The sequence below is a fragment of the Serinus canaria genome, chromosome 3 (assembly GCF_022539315.1).
Source record: "Serinus canaria isolate serCan28SL12 chromosome 3, serCan2020, whole genome shotgun sequence".
In the NCBI taxonomy this organism is placed as follows: Eukaryota; Metazoa; Chordata; class Aves; order Passeriformes; family Fringillidae; genus Serinus; species Serinus canaria.
Window position 1 is genome coordinate 6066765 of NC_066316.1, and position 25414 is coordinate 6092178.

Consider the following 25414-nt stretch of genomic DNA (forward strand, 5'->3'; position numbering starts at 1 on the left):
AGTAGAGGAAGAGCTCTGACCAATCATATAGCACCCCCTGGCAGACAATGTTTAGAGTCAGCTGGCAAAAGCTTTCTGCAATTTATCTTTCTATTCCATATTAAAAGAGAATGCAACTATTGGAGAAGAGAATTAAAAAGGAATATACTAACAAATTAGTTAACCCACAGGAATTCAAATGATCTTGTGAAGAATTCTGTTGAGCAGTTGCTAAAACAAATGACAAAAAATAAAACAGAAAGATGAAAATAAATTTCTTTTTAACAAAGCTATTTTAAATGACAGATTAACACCACTTAGGCTTGTGTTGGGACTAAAGACTACCAGAGATAGCTTCCATGTTGCCATACTTTGACAAAAACAGCAAAATGAATGGGGGGGAAAAAAGCACTTAAAAGCCTATTAAAAAGATAACCTATCTATCTCTCAGAGCACTACTCTGTAGATCTGCTCTTTACAACACAAACTCAGGGTAAACTGCTGCTGGACACAGCAATTCTTACTGCTTCCTGCAAGAAATCTTTTTCATCAAGCAGCCTTTCCTGAGCCTGGAAGATTTTCATTCAAATATCTTCTGGGCACTTTGGCCCAACCTTTTTCCTGGGTAACTTACAGCCATTCTCCTGGCTGCACTCAGCTGTTCAGATTTCAGAACAAAAAGTGACCCTACAATACTGTCTCCAAATCCAGGGAAGATTTATATCATGTATTCAAATTAACCAAGCTTCCTAACCAAATGCCCAGAACCCTTGAGTTTCTCTCCAAATCTTTCATTCTCCCCTTAAAAACAAATGAAACATGGTCTGAGCCACTGCCCTGAGCCACTGCCTGAAATTCATAGCACAGTTCCAGCAATACAGAAAATGTTTTTCTTAATACAACAATAATGAAGTAATGAGAGAACAGGGAGTGAGATTTGGGGTTTTGGAGGAGAGGCAGGCAATACTGCTGGTCAGGGAGACACAGTGTCACTAGAAATAGCACAGTCTATACTACACTCATCCAGAAAAAAAGTCTCTCCCTCATTAAAGAATCCAAGCAGCCATAGGATAAACAGGGATTTCCTTGCATGTACACAGTTAGCTAAAAAAAAATAACAAAGTACAAGTAAAGAAATGGTTTGTTACAAGTAGAATTTCAAACCACTCCACAGCAGACCCGAGTCTGATGAACAAGATGTGATTTTACTGATAACACAAAGTTATTCAAGGTGATTTAAGAATTTGACTGAAGGATTCTGAGTAGGATTCTGACAATGAAGTAGCAGCTTTTATTCAGCAAGTCTCAAAATAATGACAGTGAGGTAGTACAACTCACAGTTCTAAAGGTTTTTGCAGGTGCTGGAAACTAATATGGGTTCAAAAGGAAACCAAAATTTCATGTCAGAAAATGCAACTGTTTACTTTCCATGTATGCAGAACTCACTAACAAGTCCAGAATTTAGAGTCTGGAATAACATAAGGGATAGGGGAAGGGAAGCAAATACTTGCTCTGTTCTTATATCCTTCCATAGGCATCTTGAACTGCAGTTGACAAATTCTGTGGATCCACTGCTGCTATTTTTGTTCTTCTATAACATTATTCACTGAGGTGCTTACAGTCACTTCCACATGGTCAGAGTTACAAGTTTGCTGCATGAGTAGGTGCCTTTTTTCTCTTTCCCTCTGAAGACTTAACATTGCAAACAAATGCAAGATGCTGTCTTACACCATGTTACCTTTGTCAAAGCTAATTTACATCTATTAGAGGCTGAGTTGATCATTTCAGATAGAAGTGTTTTGGTTATTACTAGTGCAGGCACAGATATTGGCAGTTGAGGATGGACCTCAAATTTACATTGCATATTTAAAATGTACTTTGAATATTTTTAAGAGACTCCAATGTACAGTAATTCAGCACTTCTGAATTGTAATTACACCTTAACACCTGGACTACACTGTCAAAGCAGTCTCTCTAGCACAGGGCAAAAAAGCCAGTATGGGCTCTGAACTGGCAGCCTCTAGTTTGGGCAAGGATTAATAAATTCAGCTTCTTTGCAGACTGTGGACAATACAGCCAGATCACTTTTTTTTTTTAAACCACCCACTCTGTACACTGGAAAGTCACCAGGTTTCTACAAGTTGTAGAAATCCCATTTCCTCACACACTTGACAAACTAAAGATGACAAAGCACGTGAGCCTTGACAAAACCTTGATGTAATTCAACAAGTAACATGGCTTAGAACATGCTCCCAGTTTGGTGCTTGGATACTTGGACAGTTCTGGGAGAACTATGGAGCATGACCACAGAGCAGATTGTGGCCCTTTCTTTGATACTGATCACAGGGAAGCTCCATCCCTGCAAACAAACCACCCAATCCCCAGCCTTTCTGACAGCAGCTAGAACATTACTCTTCTCATCTCAGGTGTGAGAAAAGGAAACAGAGTAAGACAACTTCAAAAATATATTTTCCTTGTGCAGCACAGAGAATCCAAAACATGCACATAGCTCTCCCTGCCAATATTTACTGCAAGTACACATCTAAATTTGGATTAGAGGTTTTTGGAGGGGATTTCTATTTGTTTTTTGTAAGTAAGTTACTCAAGATATTTTCCTGATGTTTGGCAATTAGTTCAGTTCTTTCTTTTACAGAGCTATTCAGAAGAGATATGATGTCTACTTAATTTACTCCCAGTTCTCCATGCACACTTTACCACAGCAATAGTAGCAGGCAAAATCAAAAAAGTCTCCCTTTTTCTGGAGATTGGAACATTATTTAACAAAACAGCTGACTTCAGATGAGATCTCTTTGTGGTTGCTTGGAAACAACATTCTATTTGATTGTTACTTAAGCAAATCTAATTTTCCTTTCCATGGTAACATTGGATAAATATATTTTGGCTTCTTACATGTCACCTGTGAGAGAGTTTCCAACTTCTTTTCACTTGTAACAATCCCATTTTCCAATCCAGAGGTCAATGAAGTACATTGAAGTACATTTGCTAAGGACTGGGATGGGAATCAGTGTAACATTATCTGGAACTGATTCTTCAGGCTCTTGTTTACTCTTGCATTGTTTTTGTCAAAGGAAAAGAAAAAACCTCAGATGTACTACCATTAATAACTATACTGCAAAATTACTTGTCAGTCCTGGTTGTTTCAACTGTTTTAATGCAAATTGTTTTGTTAAATAGAAGTAGTGGTCTATTGGAGCAGGAGTGTGAAAATACCTTGGCTGGGATTATTCTTCTGATGTTTCTCCAATGTAAATTCCTAGTATGGATTAGGCAAACCAAACTAGCAGTGGTCAGCCCTATTTTTAAATGTGCATATTTGTTCTGACTTGGGTACACTGTAGCTAGCAAATGTATCAAAACACACTGGTACTAGAAACAGCTGAAATCTGTGCATGCAAACAGAATTAGTCAAGGCACCTTCTTTGTGAAGTATCTCCTGCATGTAAGTAGCAAATGCTTCCCTAAAAAAAAAAAAAAAAACAAACCAAAAACACAAGGCAACCCTCCTACCCCCAAGAAAAAACATCAAAGCATTGTTTTTACTCTTTTTAGAGCCCCAGAAATAAAGGTGTTCTGCTCAACTCAGCAAAATAGCAGTTCTGCAAATGCTGTTTTGGACAGCAGCTAGATAGAGCAGAAGTTTCAGTTGTGTGGAGCTAGAGATGAAAACTTTCTATTCAAAATGAAATGTGTTGTCAAAGTGTGTGAAAATCAGTGTGATCAAATAAAACAGTGCCACTGTTTCTGGGGTTACACTTCAGCACTGAGCATCAACAATTCTGAGCTGCAGTTTCTAGATATTTATCTACATTTAAAATTAGACCCAATAAAAGGCTTAATGGGAGCCCTGGGTTTCAACCTCTGATCTAGGGATGAGTCAGGTATTTGAAGTAGTAGTACTGTTTACTGTAAAATAAACATTCCTAATCTTCTGTCTTCTCCTACTTTGGGTAATAACTTCTGATTTTTCTCCTGCATAACCTCAACAGGCAGCACAGGGCATGCTCTCACCTAAAACAAACTGCAGACTGGTAGTTCTGGCACTTTCCAAAAGGGAGGGGGGCAGAAGAAGAGGAGGAAGAGAATCACATCCTCCTTTCCATGGGTAAGTGCACTCATTTTTAGCCTAGCTTATAGATGATGTATCAATATAACATAAGTACTTCTTTTTACGACAAGAAGCTTTTCTAAGAAACTAGGGTTAATATACACTATAATCCAAGTCTGTTTTCCAGATTGGGTTATTCTATCAGATTAGGTGAAGTGAAGCCTTAGGTTGGAGGGGAAAAAAAAAAAAAAGCAAATTACTTTGACAGCCCATTTAGACAAGAGCAGCTCTGGACAAAGACCCAGAGATGGGTGTAACTACACAATCTCAGAGACAAACTGGCACCTGCTGAATTTTGATACATGACTAGCTGGTGCTGTCAGGATCCAAGATGGATCACAACTGGAGACTTGTAGCACTAAGCTTTTAAAGAGCCTACATTTTGGTTAAAAAAAAGTCCATCATTGGATTTAGTCCTAGAATCATAGAATCATAGAATCAGATGTTGCTAAAATGCAGCTAAAGTAATAGTTCACAATTTTTTCTATTTAGGTACTTATTAGAAAATTAGTAAACCAAAACAACCCTTATAGACCATAACACCACAAGCTAGCTGAATGTTAAGAACAATGAAGTGATGTACACCTCAAAAGATGAGGCACCATTTAAAGTTACTCTGTCCTGTTCTTCCTACTGACACCACCAGTTTACTCACTTGTAGCCATGATACCTGGAGGACATGCTGGTATCCCGTGATCAACTGCCCATCTGTAAGCTCCTTCACCAACTAAAAAGCTAGGAGACACAGAAGAGGGAGTTTAAACAAAACCATATAACAAATCCCCCTTTGCTTGCAATTATTTTTTCTATTTGGTTTGGTCAATTTTAAATCATAAGCTGTCTATATTTCACAGGACTGTCTGCTATTAATTACATTTGGCAACCTTACGTAGTTTCATTAAAAGATTATGCAGCTCTGACATTAAATTTATTACTGGACAAAAAACCAAGTGCTATTAAATTTGAAATTCAATACAAAATCAGCATCAGCTTTCAACTGCAGCTAAAACAGGACAGAGCTGTCTCAAATCTTGCTCTCTATAACACCTTGGCAAGATCCTGAAGACCAAAAACATGGGATGACAAAGGTGAGAATGGTAAGGTATTTCCAGTAAAGCCAGCCAGTGTCAAAGGAATACCAAGCAGTATTTTGAGAAGCACAACACAGCTTCTAACTTGATTTAGAAGGATTAAGGTCTGTTTCATGGAGTTTTATCAATCATGTGCAAATGAGACTAGCCCACTAAATTTTACATATACTTGTAAAAAAACTCCAGCCATCAGAGAAGCTGTTTTCTAATCAGTACTGAACACTTTACCATAGTGAGACAGCACACACTGCCATGACAACAAACAAGAGCAAAAAATATACACACACATGGAACTTCTAGGGATGGAAGAAAAAGCAAGCCTCATGTAGTTTCCCCTTAGAGAAATTACAACGACTTCCAATCTTATTTCAAAAATGGACAACAAAGTTAAGAATAACACAACTGCCTAATGGACATCAGAAACAAAGACTAAGAATGTTCAACAAATTGGAAAGTGTTTCACTGAAATGCCAGAGTTAAGAAGATGAGTCTAAAGAAGTTATTCCAGCTCCAAAGTAGTCCCTGGGGCCATGCAGTTCTCAGTTTCTGAAAACACTATTGATATAGTGAATTTGTTGACATTAATGCTGCTATAAGTTTTCTTGACAGTGCTATATCCAACATCAAGCTTTCATGACATAGTATTTTGTGGGGATATTTTCTATCTTCTATATGATTTAACCAATCCAAGAGCCATGCCTGGTCCTTCTTTACTAAAGTTTCAAAAAAGGTTGATCTAAATGAGAATTTGAATTGTTAAATGCATATTTCTTACCATTGTTAGTGCAGCTTCAGGTAAGAATTGTTCACGTTGCAAGATACTGCAGGATAAGTTATGGGGTACTTGGGCAGAACTCAAGCATCTACTGTTAGATAAGTTAGTGCTCAAGAAACAACCTGGCACTGACACATAACATAAAAAAACTTTCAAAATTAACATTAAAAAGAAACGCAAACTGCATCCAAACCTAATTTAGTATTCTTCATTTTCTAAAAGAAGGTGGGTTTGGTCTTTATCAAACAACACATTTTTGGGAAGTAAATAAGCACTTCCTTTTCAATAAAATAATTTACACAGAGAGAAGGGTTAGGTGAGAAGAGCATCAAACTCAACATTGGGAGTTTGATATATGGTAACTCAAGCACAGGTCAGTCAGAAGTACTGTGTTCCACAAGCAGTTTCACAGCTGCCTTTTTAATACTTAAAACCAGAAAATGTCACTAGTATTCTATGAAGAGTGCAAAAAAGCACCCAAGAGCATCTCCTAACTTATGTGATGTGACTTTTAGTTTATTCACATTTCTGTCCTTAATCCTTAGATTCCTTTCCCTCCCAGAACACACACAGCTTTAGTTCCAAAGACTCTTTAAATCAGAGCAGAAAACTATTTGAGGCTCCATATCACCACAGACATCATCCACCTTTTTTAAACTGTTCAGTTTGGATCTTTAAAGGACACTGTAATCACAGAAAAGTTAAAATAAACTGTTTACAAGACAAACTGCATCAGGATTTCAATGCTTTTTTGTCTGCACATAAAAACAAAATTACCACCAAGCTTTATTTACTGGGGGAGAGGGAAGAAGGAATAAAGCCAGTGCACTATAGAAAGCAGTCAAAACCACCCCAAGTTTCAAAAGCCTTCAGGCTAATTCAAAATACAAATTTCCAAAGGGAGGGGGAAAACAAATACATAAACAAAGGATGAATGAGTTTATTCTCTGCTACTCTGAAAACTGGGTCTGCACAAACAGGACATAAAGATCTTTCTTGCAAATATATCAGACAGAGTACTCTGGAATTCTTACAGGCTGAGGACACAGAAGATGAAAACACCCTCCCAGCAAGGAGGTGCTGCTCAGATGTGCTTTCCAGTGCCAGGCACACTAGGCCATATTAATGGAAAATATAAGTAAAAGCCCCTAAAATGGTATTTTTAGGCAATTTTCTCCAAGAACATGATTATGCTGGTGCTGAATACTTCAAACAGGACCATTTAATATGGGCTGTAGGGAAACAGGCAGCTCCAAGCTCAACAGAAGAGTCAGAAGGTTTGGGTCATGGTCAAGGTGATCTGCATGGCAATAAACACACTTTGTAACATTCTATCATAAAATGCAGCAACCACTCTGAAATCAGTGTTACAAAGAAGAAATTGTTCTGAAGAAACACAGAAGAGGAATAAAAGGTGGTGTGTCTTCATTCCCTCTGGGCACTTTAGCACTGCCCTACTGGTTACACAAGGTTTGTATCCTGCACATAACAGGGTAAATCTGGGCAGCAATTACAAATCTCTGCATATCCCAAGAAGGGGGGGAACCTAAGAAGGAATTCTTTCCCATATAGCTATTAATGAGAAAGGGATATGAACATGGACTTAATGTTGATCAGTACTACTAAGGAGTTCTAAGAGAGGAGACATTTAGGTGCATTTGTGCTGTACTGCAAATCTTACCAAATCTTACATTTAAGAGCAGACAGATGAAAAGAAGCCTTTTTCCTTAGGTCAAGGTTTCACAGCAGGGAAAAACTCTTCAAGCTTATTACTACAAAACATCTAATCCATTACTCTGTGCTCAAACACCACTTCCAAAGGTTCATCTCATTTGTAACCATGCAATTACCAAAGTACTTTCTTTTGTAAAAGTTATACAAGGAACAGACATATCTTACAGGAGATTATGCAATATTTACTTTTCCTTCATTATTATTTTCTGTTTCTTCATCAGAGAAAATCCTGACAACACCAAGCTGAATAAAGTATGACAGAAAGATGTCAGGACCTCAGAGGTTTCAACAACTGCACCATGCATTCAGAGTTTCTCTAAACTCTTTAAATTCTATTTGGATAGTGGGATTCTGTGTTTTAAATAACACAAGAGATTGATCCAGAAGGACACACTCTACAGAGCAATTTACAGCACATTAGATACATCAGTTCAGACACTTGATCCCTCCATCACAAAAAGCTTATCATCTCTGAATAACTTAATTCATACTCATTGAAAATTCTGCTCTGGAAAACCAGAAATATACCACTTTGAATTGGTTTTGAACTGCCACTGTGAAAATGTATTTACAGGGATAAACAGGCCAAGCAAACTATCTCCACTCTTCTTTTAGAATGAAAGAACTCCCTAATGCCACTTTTACTAACCTCACACCTCCTGAATTTTTCCTGTTTGGTCATGTGCCAAACATTTTTGGCAGCAAACATTAAGCTAGCTTAGATCATGTAGTCTCTACCATAGGCTTCTTTAAGCAGGTTCTTAGGCCAAGCAGTACCTGGAAGATTCCCCAATACACTGTGTGCCATGAGAAACAAGATGAAAATCGTGTTTCTTTACAATTAAAAATCACTTCCTAGGAATCCAAAGTATGGCTAATCTCTTGTCATTGACTCTAAGTATTCCCAGCTTTGGCAGGAATGTATTTCAGTCCCAAAACAATGTGTCATGCCAACCCCAGCCAGAAAGGCAAGACATGAAATCCTCCATTCCATCACCTTTAATGCACATGAACTTTATCACTCTGACCTTGGCATATCCTGTGTGTATAGAAGCATCCACCACAGCAAGCCCAAAGCATAACCCATCATATCCCACTAGTATAGACTGTTTCCAGGATAAAAAAATTGCCTTAATAAGATGTGCATTCAAAATCCAGAAGGGGGAAAAGAGGAAATGAAAATATTTATCAGGTAACCCAAGTGCACAACATTTACACAATAAACTGCATGCCTTGGTTCCAAAGACAGCTCATCTCTCACCCTGAGATCTGAGCTACCCTGCCTTTAAAAGCATCTGCTAGTCTTGCATAGTCCTCAAAAGATTTAGTCTTGCCCTTGGAGGCAAGAGGATATAGTTCCTTTTCCACTCAGTATTTTTAAAATAATAGCATCATAAACTAGGTCATAAAGTCACAGCATAAAATCCAAGTGCTCTTCCTTCCAATAATTCTATAGACACTGATGATACAAGTAACACAATCCCAAGTGCTTGCTCCTGTAGCTGACTTCAGCAATACTTCTGGAACACCTAAAAAACACATCTCACACTCATTTCACATTCTACTGTGCCTCAGCAAAGCCTCATTTTCTCCTGTCAGCTAAAGAAATGAGCAGCTAACAGCTATTGAATATAAAGTTCCTATTCTTTAGTAAACCTCTCCACAATTACTCTGTTCTTTATCCATTAAACAAAAGTGTTTAAAAGGCAAAATTTGCCTGTTGATGGTTTGATTTTAAGGTGGCTTTTTTTTAATCTATGAACTTTTTTTTGAACTTTTTTTGCACATGACAGAACACTGAAATCCTCACAGTTTAAATTGGAATACTGCACCACCCAGCTATAGGCTACTTGGCTAACTTTACAGAACACTACAGTCAGGAAAGTAAAATTTGTAAATCTAATACATACATCTTTTTAAACTACATAAATGCTGGTTTAATTCTTTTGCAAATACTGACCACCAGTTGGCAAAAGGAAGCAAATTCTGTCACAGGTATGATAACTGATTATGGCAATTAATATGAATAAATTATTTGAGTTCTCTACCTGTCAATGAAAACTGCTGATGAAAATAAGGTGATTTTAAAACAATCAACTCTGACACATTTCTTGGATTCTTTCCGAAGTGAGGCAATACCATGTAGAGTTATTCTGTGTTTAATACTTACCTCTTCCATTTAAGTTTTATATCCATTTTAATGAGGGACTGTTTGTTCTCATTTTTGTTGTAAATACTATTAAATTCATCTTTAAAATAAGAGGAAGTTACTAAATGCTGCACATTTCCACAAAGCCACAAAGGCAGTAAAATAGGATATTTTTTCTATACTTATTAAAAACTGTTGCTTTTTGTTAAAGGTAGTCAGAGGCAAAGGCAGTAGAATTTCTATTTAATCTTGATGTTTTGGGGGATTTTTCAAAAGGCTACAGTAACAAACATAAGAATTAAGTATGACAACTGGAAATAATCAGACAGACAGAAACTATCACAAAATGATGTTGCCATCTACATCTAATACTTCCTTCCACTGAGTGCATAAGAAGTTTCAAGATGAGAGAACAAAGCTTATCTTACTTTTTAAAGACACACTATCACTAGTATGTAAAACAGCACCAGCCTTCCTGGGTGAGATAAAACCTTCAAAAATTGCATCCATGCAGTAGAGATGAAAGACCAAAGGAAAGTCAAGCAGAACAAAGCAATTACCAAGGTGGAATTCTGCCAGCAGAGAGTTTCCCCTTCTGCCCTTCACACAACAATCTATTTGCAACCGAAACTGGATTCTTGATTCCTAAAAAAGAAAAATTAGCAAAAAATGGGAACAAAACATTAAAATATTTTCCCTCATAGCACTATACAGTTCATTTTGGCAGTGGAACTCAGATTCATTTAATTTCCAAGGGTTTGTCAAGTAATTAAGAGACACCTTATGTTTCAATGTAGCAACAACATTTTCAGTTTTCCCTTCACATGCTGCTGGTAGTGACAAGCCTTCAGGTCAACACCTCCCCCACTTTTTTTTAAAAGAAAGAACAAACCATATTGAAATAAGGGGAGTGATCTCCTACCAGAGAAATCTCATGTAAAATCTATTATATCTAAGGGTAAAAGATGTTTGTAAGCATTAATTTTTCCAGGTGGAATTTTCATTTGGATCTATCTGGCCAGAACAGAAACTACAGGACTCAGGCTTAGCTGTCTCTCAGTCTCAACTGCCTCCTTCCCCTTGGTTGGAAGGACACATTTTGTAACAAACAAGGCTTGAAACACTTAATTTTACTATTTATTTTAGATTTAGATCTACATGAGGAAGCTATTATCACAGTTTAGAACTACTCTAGGATAAAGAACAAAGCTTGAAATCTTGTCAGAAAAGCTACTCAATAGTAACAGCTAAGGCTGCTCATATACTTTGAATGAAACCTCAACAATCCCTGTTTGGGACTTCATATCTGTATTTGTTTTATACTGAAAGCTAAAACTAGAAAAAAAGAGAGAAAAACATAAGTTCTCATATTAAATAAGTCCCATAGGCAAATAAATTGCCTGAGCACAAAAACAAACAAAAAGTCTAATTTAAATACTTGTAATACTTTTTAACAATTGAATTTTATTACAAAAAAATCATTCCTCAAATTCATCTCAGCAAACTGAGTCCCACTGTGAATACTGTGTGGTATCACACAATTGTGCTACAACAAAGGATTATCAGTGAACTAATAAGGCAACGTGTTACACAAAGAAATTAAGACAAACCAGCATTTCAGGGAGCAGGAATGCCTCCCCCTTTTTTAAAGGAGCAGAATCTATTTAAACACAGCAGAATTTACAATGTGTCCCCTCTTCAAATCAGTAAAAAAACCCCAGAATTGATCTCTGCACTTAAATCAGCATTTAGTTTTAGAATACATAATTAACATACCACTCAGTGCTCCAACAGCTCCAAAATTCAGTGACTTTCCATCCATTATACTGGCATCACATTCTATCTCACCCAGAAGGTTTAGGTTAGATCCCAATCCTGCATTTGTAAAAGGAGAATCCTAAAAATAAGAATAGAACATTATAAGGCCACATCCATAAGAGATTAGATCCAAACCTCTGTGTAACTGATCTGATAGCACTGATCTTGGTGCAATGTATTTTCTTATTTTAGTAGTTCAATCTTCCACCACAAAAACAAGGGCAATTTGAACAGAGCATCTAAAATTATTACCATGGACAGCTTTCACCTCTGTAGGATGTGATACATCTCAAACGTAATAAAGCACTAATATAAAAACCAATCACCTAACAATTAAAGATGATCATTTCTAAGCAAGCAAAAGCCTTACAACACAAGTGAAAATCTCTCCCTCCCCCAAAGTACACACTTGGCTTGGTCCTTAACCCATCATGTAACAACTAACATCTTGTAATCACTGCACAGACCAGTCCACCTTTGAAACTCCCAAGTATGACACTACAGTAAAACAGAACTGTCCTTTTTCAGAACATTCTAAGCCCATGACTGCAGCTCCACATGCAGAAATGATGAACTGGCATCCTAAACTCCACTTTGTAAAATTCCTCTTTGACCACTAGCACAGGGACTGTGGTCTGGAATCTTCTTGACTAAAAACCAATTCCTATTTCATACAAACTATGGAACAACATTTTAACAACATCATAAAGCTAACTCCTTTTTTGTTAACACCTTCTGTGGCTTTTAACAAACCCAAGGTTGTCAAAGAGTAAGTTCTGCATGCTAGAACTAAACCCCATTTTTACAGTCCCATTTCATCAGAGCATCCCCATGACTTTAAAGCCACAAAATTTCAAAGCAGCACGGTTCAGCAGTCTCAGTGCCAGCTCAATATAATCCTCTCTTCTACATGCAAGGAATATAGGACAAAAACAATAGCTAAATCAAATTTCAGAGAGATGCTGCATGCTTTCAGAGCTTCCTATGTTTAAATTACAGCAGTGTAGCAATCTGATGTGACAAAGAACATGTTTGTCTAAACCACCTGAGTACTGTAGAAGTATGGTATCCCATTTCACTGATGAGTAATAAAAGCTGAACCAGGAAACAAATTATTGGAAACAGCTCAAAGTTCTGTCTTACATTTAAAATTAACTGGATGGGGCTTGAACATTTGAATTTGCAATGAATTTAAAGAAATAAGGGGTGAGCACATAGAAATGAAAAATAAATCTGGTGTCAGTTAGCTTTTATTAACTTTCAAATCAGCAAGTAGTGAGTAAATTCAAAATCTGTTTTGCAAGATGTTGATTCAAATTTACAGAGACATGTAAAGAGTTCTAAGTGTTTGAGTCACCAAAACACTATCTTTGTGAGGAATCATGAATACAAGATCCCTGATTAATACATAATCATGAAACTGACCTTCATTTTCTGCTTTTTCTTTCTGCAGCTGCTGCTGATTTTATCCTAGATTTTATCCTATTTTATCCCATACCACAACACTTCTTCCAATTCACTGTGTATATTCATTTTGTTGTTTATTATGACAGCAACACCTCACAGCAAGTAAGTAAATCTGAAAAGATTTTAGGATAATGAAACATTGACACTTTAGAGTGCACACACAATTTTCTGTAGAAAGGGGATGGGTGGGGGAAAATATGTTTAGAAACAGATGATAGTCTGGAAAAAGCAGAAGATTCAGAGTAGCTGCTGGCTTAACTGGCTTCATTGCTCCCCAGGCTCTACAAATATGAAGAAAATTAAGTCAGTCAAGTTTAGGAAAAAAGGGAGCAGAGAAGTGGTGGAAGGAAATGAAAGCAAATGGTGAAAGGTATTTGGAAGACACAGTAAAACCAGGAATGCTTAGGATGACCAATGCTTGTTCCTAGGGCTGTCCAAGCCCTCTGCCCCTGGGTAATCAGAGTGCAAAGACCTGTGAGTCTGGAGACAAATCTCTCATGTTCTGTTCCAAACACATTCACTCAGTGCATTACACCTAAAAGAATGAGCAAAGAGGAAAATGTTGTGCTCCACAGATTTGCTGCTGCCAAAGCAGGATAACAGCTGTCTCTAAGAGTAGATGTCATAGCCAAATCAAGAGAGTAAGAAGGACCCACCAGAAAGAAGTCCTGGTAACACTGTCCAGAACCCCTCTGCACTCAAGGCACAAAGGTCTCTACCATCTGGTAAAGGTAATAATCAAAAGAGGCCAGGGAAAAAATACAGTATACAGAGTTCACTTTATTTCTAAGGATCTCTATGTGCTACATGCTTCGGCATAGCACCTTCACTGGCACAACCTCAAGGATGCACCAAGACATAATTTACTCAGAGGATCTAAGAACAAAGAGAACATCACCCATTTCTCCCTACAGAATATTTATTAGAATACTACAAAATTTTTGATAAATAAGAACTCCACACCAATTTGCAGGTGTCTCCTTAGTGGGGTAACTGATATTAGGACTCAGAAGGAATCTTACCAGCAACAACATGAGTAACTTCTCCAGTAAAAAGAAATAAAGACCAAATTCCAAGCATCCGTTCAAAATTTCTGTGGAGTTTCAATTAGCTTTAGAATCAGATTGCATTCAATTAAGAAAACAGGCTTAAAATTCCTAAGAGGAAGATGGTTTAACTTCACACATCTGAAAGACAATCTGAAAACAACTTTAGAGAAACTGGGTGTGAACCCCTGGAATTTTTTATATCTACCTGAGTTTCTCTGAGGTGAGATAAAAGCCTTTGAAACAAGGTGGGGGAAAACCTTTATAAAAAAATGGAAACAAGACCTTCACACCTACTTCTATGAATAGGCAAAGACATGAAATACACCACACAAATACAATCTCTACTTGAAAACATAAATCTCTGCGAAGTTTGACCAAAAGATTTCAAGAGTCTGATATGCAAGCGTAAAAATATAATGTATGAACATAAAGGTGTATTTTGAAATGAAAATTCAGAACTTACAAGGAATGCAGAAACATTTAAACAGAAGCATGAATGCCTTTAAAGAGGCAAGAAACAAACTGACTTAAGTAAAAGTCTCTTCATGCCCTCAGACAGAAAAGTGCAGCACTCCAAGACCTGACTACCATAAAATGGGGAAGAACCCAGCCAACGAACTTCTCCAGGGAAAGGGAGGACAGAACAAGAGAAAAAGGTATCTTCAGGAATATACTTTTATTTAAAACCACAGAAGCAATCAGCCTTTGTGTTTTTAAGGAAACTGAAAAAGACAAGTAAACAAGGCAAGCCTGAGCTTTGCACGTTAACAGCAAGCCTTGCCACCATAGACCACTAAGTAAGAAGAGATAAAAGACAAACAAATGGCTGTTCAAAGCATTTCAACAAAATCTAGCTCTCCAGTTATGTGAAAAACACTAGACTTCCTGGCAATGACTCCACAAAGTGCCTCTAACTTACCAAGTAAACCTGTAGCAAAAGAGGTAAGAGAAAGCTTTAAGAGGCGAAATAAGAGTTTTGTTTTCCCAAGTTACCCATCTTGCAAAAACTCTCAAGCTTCTGAGGGCATCATTTTTATTTACAGAATCCTTTATCCTTCAAAATTTATTTATAAATGTTCTGGCAGCAAAAACAGGCATCCTGGAATTTCTAGCTGTGGTCAAATTTGGAATGCTTGAAGATGTTACTCAGCTCTGTAACACATCTAGGCAAACAGTTAAAACGCTTGGTTTTCAATGAACATGAAAAAACATTCAATCCATCCTTGATACAGTTTTGGCCATGGCTTATTTTTAACTTCTAAAACAAAACCAAAGTCTACAGGCACTTCTTTCTACATACTGTAATTTTAGAAGTTATTTTCTGTGAGAATTTTATGACAATCAATAGTCTACAAGGATGAGTCACATCCCTTTCAATTACACAAGCAAAAATGTTTTCAGACAACACTTTTGTCACAAATTACTGTTGCTCACTCTGCAGCAAAGCATCATAGTAATGCTTTTAACTGGAATTAACAACTTCCAGTTCATTTCCCATTACAAGTTCATCTATGGTGACTGCCTTAATGACTGCTTCTCCTTGAAAGAGCAATCCTTGGGACTAAGATTGTATATTCAAAAGTCTTAACTACTAGGAAAATAATAATAATAAAAAAAAAACCAATTCCTCAAGAAAAAGGTTCTTTCACTGCAAAATTTTGCTGACAACCACAGAAACACACTGCTTGAGTATAACAGATCCAAAACATTCTTTCCATGGATCCACAATAACAACATGCAAAGTAAACTGAGCAATTTCAGTAGCAAGGAGACTGGAACCCAAAATGTGACATCCACTTCCCCATCAATCCAATTAATTCCCAATTCAAATTACATTCATAAAGAATGTTCTACTAAAGTCAGATAAAGAAATAAGTAATCTATATACATATCAATCAAGGATTACACTAAACTTAGAAATAATTTGAAGTATTCGTCATTCTTTACAACCACTGTATGTTCCCAGCACCAGCAGACTTCATTAAGTGCTCTATAGTCAAAGAAAAGCTTGAAATTGTATCATTTTCTCACAGCCAGATATAAATGCAAATCAACATGTGGTTTTGCTGAAAACAGCATGATTTAAGTGAGTTGTATGGGGTCGCCTCCTCGTCCCAAAAAAAACCACCTGTTCAATAATTTCATTGTGTCTCAAGAAACATCCAGGCATCATATGGTGGCTGATAGCAAGAGTGCAAAAATTAGCAGTACTGCAATAATGTCTTTGTGGAAGTAAACATAGTAAATAATGAGTCCTATGAAATACCTTGTCCAGAGCATTTTATTACCAAAGGCTGATAGAGGTAGCATGTGCATTTGTTTCTCTGCAATACCAGAGTTCTCAAACCACAAAACCTACCTGCCTTAATGACCTCATCAAATACAGCTGATGCTTATGAAGACCAGCACAGTTGTTTTAACAATATTCTGTGTCAGTCTTGTTCCTTTGCAAAAGAAACCCACCTTTTCCTCTAGTTAACTATTACCATTATTCTTATATTCACAGAACACCATTTCACTTGAGAGTTGCACAGTCCAACAAAGAAAGGCTATTCTTTCTGCACTTAGAGCCTGGAAAAATAAAACACAGACAGCATACCACAAGCAAACTGTCAGCTTGCTCATAAAAGATCAAGAGCAACTCTTGTGCCTCAACAACTCTTTGAAGTGATGCCTTTTGGATGAGCTGCAATCCTCTGTAACAGGAGTTCTGTAATTGAGCGGAACTGAGGAAAAAAATTCATCTTTTGTGAGATTTCCATGAAAACATATTTGTGCCTTGCAAAGATTACAAATGTTTGGAAGACAGCATTGAAAGTCTGAGAGAACTGTAAAAGTGATTAAATATTTCAGATAAACTCACAGCAATGTGTCCTGTGGAACCCAAAATATCAAGAAGTTACAGTCAGTATACCTGACAATGAAATCTGTTATCATTTAATACAATATTCTGTTGTTCTGCATCTTCTTTTGTTACAGGGAGACAAGAACACTAACAGTTTCACACAGATTTTTGTTATTTATTTGCCAAGTTCAAATGCTAAAAGGGAGTGACAGCTCACTAGAGAGACCAACACAAATCTGTATTTTTACTCATGAAGCCTTGCAATTGATGAGAAAAACTATTCTGATTGCTTTGTTGAACTTGCCACGTGTAGTTTGTTTTCCATAGAGCAACAGAAAAACCACCCCTACTAAAGCAGAAGATGCAGCTGCAGGAATGACAGAGATGTCAAGAGGTGCTGTTCAGAACGAGGTATGAGCAGATACAAACTGTTCCATATTTTGCAAGCTGACAGTTTAACACTTGGGAGTTTCTCATACCAGATCCAAAAAACTGCCACTGTAAACCACACCATTTTCTGGTTGGGGTACAAATGTGACTTTTCCTCAATGTAACTGCATAACTAACTACTTTAATCCACAAGAAGGCCACATCCCAAATCCAGTACTCCCAGTAACAGACAGAACCTTCAATTAAGAGATTATATAAATCACTTAATGAATAAAAGCAAGCAAATAATTACATTAATGACTGCACTACAACCTGGACAAAATAACATTTTATCCTAAAAACAGGAAAAAGGGGAAAAAAAAAAGGTTTTGTGCAACAGAACACATAAAAATGCTGCCTAAGACAACTGCCAAACCAGAAAGGGGAATGATGGAAGGCATCAGCACAGTAGTGGCAAGACAGATAAGGAAGAAATGGTTTCTGATTGGAGTAATTGGAAAAAACTTTTTCATTTCATCTTAGAGCCATAACTTGTTCTACAGAAGCTACTTCAGAGTATTCAAATCTACTAAAGAAAAAGGAAAGTCTCTTGGGGATAACAAAAACATCCAAACTATTTACCCCAGACACAGCTACAGAGAGATCTACAACTGTTTGGTTAAGCCTCTCAAAATATGTTTTTCTCTGTAGCTCAGGAACACGATAAAAATCACAACCCAAAGCAGATTTTTATTTTTGTTTTCCACTGAGGAGGGAGCTGACACACAAACCAGTCTGATGGGGTGAGAGCACCTCAGTGAGCTTAGGGAAGTGCATGGTAAATAATTCTATTAGAGAGATACTCGCTGCTTTCTGTGAGCTATACTCTAATGTGTAAGATAACACATGAAAGCATATTTGAACAGCTCAGGGAGACCCACAGGAGGGCTAAAAGCCAAGGCACTTGCCAAGCTCACAGTGTGACTGAAGCCTTGGCTCCCAGTCAGCATGTCTAACACATACTGAAGAATGCACTTACTGCCTGCCTTACACTAGCCCCACCAAGTACATTAATGAACACTTTGCCAACATCTGGAGAAGCAAATCCACTGCTAATCCTCTTGGAATACTACCATAAATTCCAAGTGCAGGAAATTATTTTTACAGCACAACATGTACCTTGCTTTCCTTTTTTTTTTTTTTTTTTTACTAATAAAGTTGGAGAGAAGAAGCAATTACTACTTACAAGAGAAGAAGAATACCTGTTTCCATCATTACTGTCATGAGTGATTAATGGATCTGGGACAATGACCAAACTGCTTCATTTACCACCCAGAAATGTTTAGCTTTACTCACTTCTACATTATTTCATGGGGACCTTCACTGAAGGCAGATGCTATAAAAACCTCATCACTCCAAAAAGACACTTTTCCAAAAACCTCCCCAGCAGCTGCTCATCAAGATGTTCCATCTTAATTAACAAGTACTGTTTTGAAATAAAAACATGACTTCCCCTATTCCTCTACACATATTTTGTCATAATAATTAGAACCAGTAGAATATATTGTCTCTCTCTAAGAAGCAGAAGCAGAACAACCTGTCTGTACTCAGCATGCCAGAAATGAAGCTCCTTACAAAGTGTTCAATAAGTCTTTAATCACTGCATTTATTCTTAAAGGGTAAAGACTACCTGATACGGCATATCTAAAATGACAACCAAATTGCACCAACTAGAAAACTTTTATTCAGTCTTCATTTTAATAAAGTAATTAAACACATTTACACCTACATACAGTGAAAAAGCAAAAGATAAAATCAGTGTAGAACAAAAACAAAAATCCACATGAGCCCATTTAATACCCCCCCTACAGAAAGGTCTGGCAAGATTCACCCAAGAGGTATATTTACTACTAGTCAGAAATTCATACCTCTAATTCTATAAGTGCTGCAGTCACTGCATCTGTTGCAAGAGCACCAGCCTGTAGCTTTTCAATTGCCTGTAAAACACAAGTTTTAGCTGATGATTAGGAAATTCTATTATTCTGTGACTGAGCCCTACATTTTCCTACTCCTGTATAAAATAAAATCTTCACCAAATTAGTTTAAAATAGAAGAGGGTGTGAGAACAAGAGGCACTGGAAAAAGTCAGTATGAGCCATATGAGGGCAGATCTGAAGATATGATTTTACTATACTATGGCATTGTGACACTGCATTTAGCAGATTTCTGCACAGACAAATTTCTATCAAAATAACTTCTCATACTTCATGTCCTCAATCACCAAATGTTTCAGTCAACAAGTTTCAACTTTTCCTTCCAAGATTCAACAACAATTTCTAGTACCACATATAGCAATTACCATAAAATTGAAGAGAATTTCACCACCTCATCTAAAAGCCAACACAAATCATGTAAGATAGTGTTACCTTCAAATTACATACACACACAACAGTGAACTTGTAGAGCTCAACAGTATTTATTAGATCCATACTGAACAAGACCTTACAGTCAAACTTTCTCAGGGAACCCCAGAAAACAACTCTGGCTGCAAGACAAACATGAAATTGTTTGTTCTTCACAGAAGTTATTGATGTTGGCTACTCAACTCAAGAGTAGCTACACAGAATCTCAAATTGGACTTGAATTCAACAGCACATTTCACATAACTAGCTGGAAAATGACTTTCACCAGGGCTAAAAAAGCCAGTGTTAAGTTTGGATGATTTGCGAGGCCTCTCATTACAAAATTAGATTGGTATTAGGATTGAGCAACAAACTGTAACACAAAGTGATAATTATCAGTGACCAACTCTGAGACTCTTCAAAAATCCTGCCAAGCTCCCAAGCTCCTTCTCCCTGGAGAAAGCAAAAGACATTAAAAATTTTAGAGAGAGGTCTTCCAGCTACTCATTCAACACTTAAAAGACAGGACCTGCCAGTTCCAAAGCAAAGTTCTTGGAAGAGATGAAAACATATTAATTTCAATGGAAATGAAAGTCTTGCCATTTCTGTTTCCAACTTTGATTTTTTTTGTTTTTGTTTTTCCTGTTTCTACCTCCCTTCCTACTAAGAGGGTAAGAGCCATCAAGAATAAAATAATTATAGAAACCCAGAAGAACCTGGACGCTAGAGTTTATTTAAACTCCAAAGAGTGGACATGGAAAAAAATCAATATACAGACACCATACTTAGCTCCAGAAACCCCAGAAGAGCAGGAAGCTGTAGGAATACTCCTTGTAGGTACCACTGTGACCTTCTCTTGCTCTCCCACTGTTCATTTGGTGTCTGCTATTTGCCAGCACTGATGAGAATGTTGCTGTATCTCATGGCCACACACTGTCCTGTCTCTGTATCATCTTAACTGTTTCTGCTCTGTTCTCCCTCATTTCCTTCTATAAACACATGGAGCCCAAGCAGCTAAATCCAGACATTTCTTGTGTACCCAGTACAGGATTGTGGAGCTGGTGACACATACCTTCTGGCAGGCTCTTTTGCACACATGCTTGTACTCTTTAGCTTTGGATTCAGAGTGATAACCTGCACCTGCAATGGAAACAAAAGGAAAATATATTATAGTACCTGGCAAACTCCAGCCTGTAGCTCACATAGAGATTTAAGACACAGGCAGATACAGTGTTCCTTGCTCTGGATTACATTGGCATTTCCTTTTTCTGTCAATGATTGACAACTTTATGCATTCCAACACAGAATCAAACACACTCAGTAAAATACAGGATACAGATCATATATCCAGAAGCATGCAGGAATAAATATCAGCATCAATCTCTTCCTATAAAAACCTTCCAAGAGATTCCAGTTTCACTCATTCTTGGAGGATTTACAGCATAGCTTTTTTCCTTACTGTCCACTATGGAGCAAAACCCCCAATTTTAAGTCAAATTCTGATTTCCTTTCTTCCACAATTCTGCTCATTTTCTCAAGTTTATGCTATGTTTTTAGAGCTTGTTACTCCTGACTTAGTACAAGGAGTTCCTTCAAATGAAGATCATTCAGATTTTTCACCTTTTTCTCATTCTCAGTCTTTGTATCTATCCCACTGTATTGAACCATTCTGCCCACTCTGAAGCCACTGCCCCTATTCCATACCTGAAAAGTTTATCAATGTCACCATTCAACTAAATGCAGCATCAAAAAAAACCAAGAGTGCTTGTATTTATCTCACCTTTAGAAATATTAGTTTTGAGAAACTCTAATAAAATAAGTTTTAACACTAACACCAAAGTGACCCAGCAAAGGACTCTATATTAAGCAATTTCATTTGCCCTTAAAATAGAATACCAGGGTCATCAAATATCAACCCAGAATAAATTGTCTAAGGTTTGGGGCTGTTTTTTTTAATCTTAATGATTTTATAAAGTAAGTAACATGTTGGCTTTTCAAATATTTTAGGGATGACCAGGCCACTTTGCTCTATTTCACCCCTGTGTGAAATGTCTATTTCATCTGTGTACTCACACAGATGCTCAAAACAAATACACACCCAGATATAAGCACTGTTAATTTCATTATTCATAGTATTTAATAAAGAACCTATGAAAGAAGAATTTATGAGCAAGACACAAAATACAGAATTTTTGTATCAGATCTGAGTAGAGGAGCCCTTCATTACACGTGGGAAAGAACAAATGGTAACTCACTTAAACATGAACAAGATCAGAAAAATAGACTCAGGAAAAAAAATGTCAGAAGGGTAAAAAGAGTTCTGCAACAAACAGCCCAAGACATTTCAGCAGGCCTGAAATGAACTGACCTCATGGACAAGCTAGACAAGAAAGCATCAGCTGTGAAAGGACTGTAATTGACCCTTCCATAGATAAAGAAACAGACTGAAATACCTCCCTCATTTTGTAGGTTTGCCAAGCTTAGCAGACAAGTACAGAACACCATGTTTTATAATAATTTACATTTAGGGGTTTTCTTTGTCAAGCAGAACAAAAATACCATCCAGAGCACCCGAATAACAACATTTTGATTGAGAGCTTCCAGTGCAACTTCCAATCAAACTCCTCATTCTGAGATGTGAACACAGAGTAAATGTCACTTTATTAGCACACTAGCAGTCCAAAGCCCCTATAAAATTTGTGTTACTATCTAGTTTGATATCAAAATATGCATTATTTCCATTCCAGGTGTTCTGCTTCCTCATCTTACCTGCATGGACAAGCACAAATCCCACTCGTTTCCCTCTTTGGGTTTGCTTTGTTTCGGGCTCTTTGACCACCACTTTTACAGCTGTAACCTGAGATGATTTGGAAGGTAACACTTCTACTGAACTTATCCCCTTCTCCATGGTCATACATTAGGATCACCATCTTCTACTGGGAAGGAGCACACTTCCATTCAAAAATAAACTCTGGAAAGAAATCATCCTAAAACCAGATCAGAGATATATGTTAGACACTGAATTCAAGAGATGAATTTCACACAAATAACCTCCCAAAGAACTTTTGGGAGAGAAGTTTGAACCAAGGGGAACACACCTCTCCAAAGCAGGGTTTCTAAGTTCTGCATCTTCCCCAGCCAACAGCATTAATGAGACCAAAAATAATCAAAGCTCATGCTGCAAGCTGAAAGCAGCCTTTTCACTCCAACATAACTTGAACCTTATGATCTTGCCATACACTGGAAGGAACTGTTAATGTAAGTTTTGCTTTCCATGGTGTCCTGCTCTCCAACAATACAACTAACTTCTCCACCCATCACATCTAACTGGCACATGACTAACCCTTTAAAACACCACACCTTTTCCTTTCTAGGCAGGGAATACCTGTTTAAGATCCTATCATGAACTCCTATTCTTCTACACTGTTTCATCCCATCTCCTTATAATTCCCCACTAATTTGCAGCAGGAAAAGAAAAAATATTAGGTTTTTTTTAAATGACAAATTATTTCTGAAACAAAACCAAGTAAGCCTAAAACAGTCAAATAATGTTTGTCTGGGTAAGCAGAGCTACCATGGTTACTAGGGAACCTCAACATGCTTAAGTCAAACTCCAATAATTTAATAACTCTGTTGGTTTTGATGGTTACTCTTAAGGTGCTAAGGAAATTAATGCTTATAGAAAGGTAATGGAAATATTGTCAGTATTGTCTAGTACATGAAACAAAAAATAACAATACAGAATGATGTATTTATCAGGAGTTGCCAAACAAACTGTCTGTATTTACTGCTGCTTACTACATGTTACTCCTGACACAAAACCATTTGTTTAGTTCAGAAGGTAAAACAGAGACACACTCAATTACTCAAAGAAGTGAAGAGCATGTAGTGCTAATGCAGAAATGGAGAAAATCTCTGTAATATATAAAGATAGCTTATATATTAAGAACTAGATGAATTTTAAGGTCCTTTCAAACCCAAACCATTCCCTGAGTCTCCACCTCTATATTCCAGTATAACGTCTATCACTCCTACCATCTCAAAAAGGACTTTGTAACCCAGGAACACTGGAAGGTGAACAGAACAGGAAAAATGAGATGTTTAATGCATAAGACTTAAACCACTGAGTCTTCAAATGCTACATGGCTTACTCCAGCAACTAAATGGCCCACTTACTCCACTTAAATGGCCCAAAGTATGTAAAAGATCTTTAGCATAATTCAGCACTGCCACAGAACAAACTGGCTGGTTTGCCATAACTATTCTTTTGATAAGAAGAATCAGCACAGCTCTGCAGGAAGTTATTTATTCACCTTAATTCCTTCCTAAATAGTAAACATACCTACTAATCTTCATACACTCATAAATTAACTTTTCAAAATTAAATATGAACTTATTGTTATAATTATATATGTCCTGGTACAAAACAAAAGGCCACTACAATACATAGGCTCTACAAAGAGAAAGTGTATATGGATTACATCCAGTTGTAATGGTCACTTGAAAAAATTTCAGAGCTAAGTATTCATCACTTGCATTTACTTCCTTTTTACCAATAATAGTAAAGATGGCTCCAGCCACCATTGGTCCTCTTTTTTGCATCTTGCAACATCCTACAGAAAGTCTCTGCTTCAACCAGGGAACAGCAGAGACTTCAGTAACGACACAGAGGAGCAAGTAAGGAATTTAAACTCTCCCAGGAATGGAAGAAATAGTGTGGTAGTAGGGAAAGCAATAATGATGATAAAATAGCTTTTTTAAATAAGTATGGAGGTGTCACTTGAAGACTTACTAAGAAGTGTAGCTGCACGCTGACAATCTTAACTAGGCCTTTGCATGGAGCTGGGTCTAAGGATGTGTTTATTTCTACAGAGAACACACAGGCAACCCGTCCCTTTCGTTTGCTTCCGTTTATAACACTTCCTCCACACCAACGCAATTCTCTCAAACACTTCCCATCTCAAACTGCTCAAGTCCTTTTACATTTTATTCACAAACCTGCTGCTTCCACTTGTTAAGCTCCCACCGGACCCAACTTTTCCCTCTCAAGCCTCTTCTAGGATTTATCAGTTCTCCCTCCTGGGCTGTCATACTTGCACCACTCTTGACTTCATTCCTCCTTGCTACCCCTTTCCTGCTCCCCACCCGTACAGCGCCAGGAACGGTGGAAGAACACACAACAGCGTGACTGCTGGACAACAGCAACCAAAACGATTTGACCAAAACAGCCCTGACTGCACTGTAAAAGGCATTCGGACTCCTAAACGGGTGCTGCGAGAAACACAGACACGCGCGATGGTCGGGTGGGGGCGAGGCAGCTCCTCCCGCCCGGGTGCCGCCGCAGACGGGCCGGGAGCGGCTCCCGCGCCTCCATCCCGATCCCGGCGGCGCGCCGCTCCTGCCGCCCAGCCCGTGACGTCACGCGGGCAGTGACGTCACCCGGGGCAGCCCCACCGGCGGACGCGCGGACCGCCCGAGCCCGCGCGCGGCCGCCTCGCGGCACGGCACGGCCCGTCCCAGGTCCGCTCCCGGCCCGCGCAGCCCCGCGGGCAGAGAGGCCGTGCCGGGAGAGGCGGGAGCAGCGGGTCGGGACAGCCCCGCGGCGGCGCC

At 37.9% G+C, this 25414-nt stretch overlaps 1 protein-coding gene across 4 annotated transcripts in view; it reads right to left on the bottom strand.

Annotated features, from left to right (window-relative positions):
* The window catches only part of TASP1 (taspase 1), a 77726-nt gene that overhangs the window by 52217 nt on the left and 95 nt on the right, over positions 1-25414 (bottom strand). For 3 of the 4 annotated variants that reach the window (XM_050972338.1, XM_050972340.1, XM_050972341.1), the window contains exons 2-7: positions 22574-22791; positions 20877-20944; positions 19331-19399; positions 11631-11751; positions 10415-10499; positions 4761-4840 (exon numbers count right to left, since the gene is read on the bottom strand). In XM_050972338.1, the coding sequence (XP_050828295.1) occupies positions 4761-4840; positions 10415-10499; positions 11631-11751; positions 19331-19399; positions 20877-20944; positions 22574-22718 (568 nt within the window). In that variant the 5' untranslated portion in view covers positions 22719-22791. The remainder of the gene's footprint in view (positions 1-4760; positions 4841-10414; positions 10500-11630; positions 11752-19330; positions 19400-20876; positions 20945-22573; positions 22792-25414) is intronic. The other variant, XM_050972339.1, reaches the window with a different exon arrangement.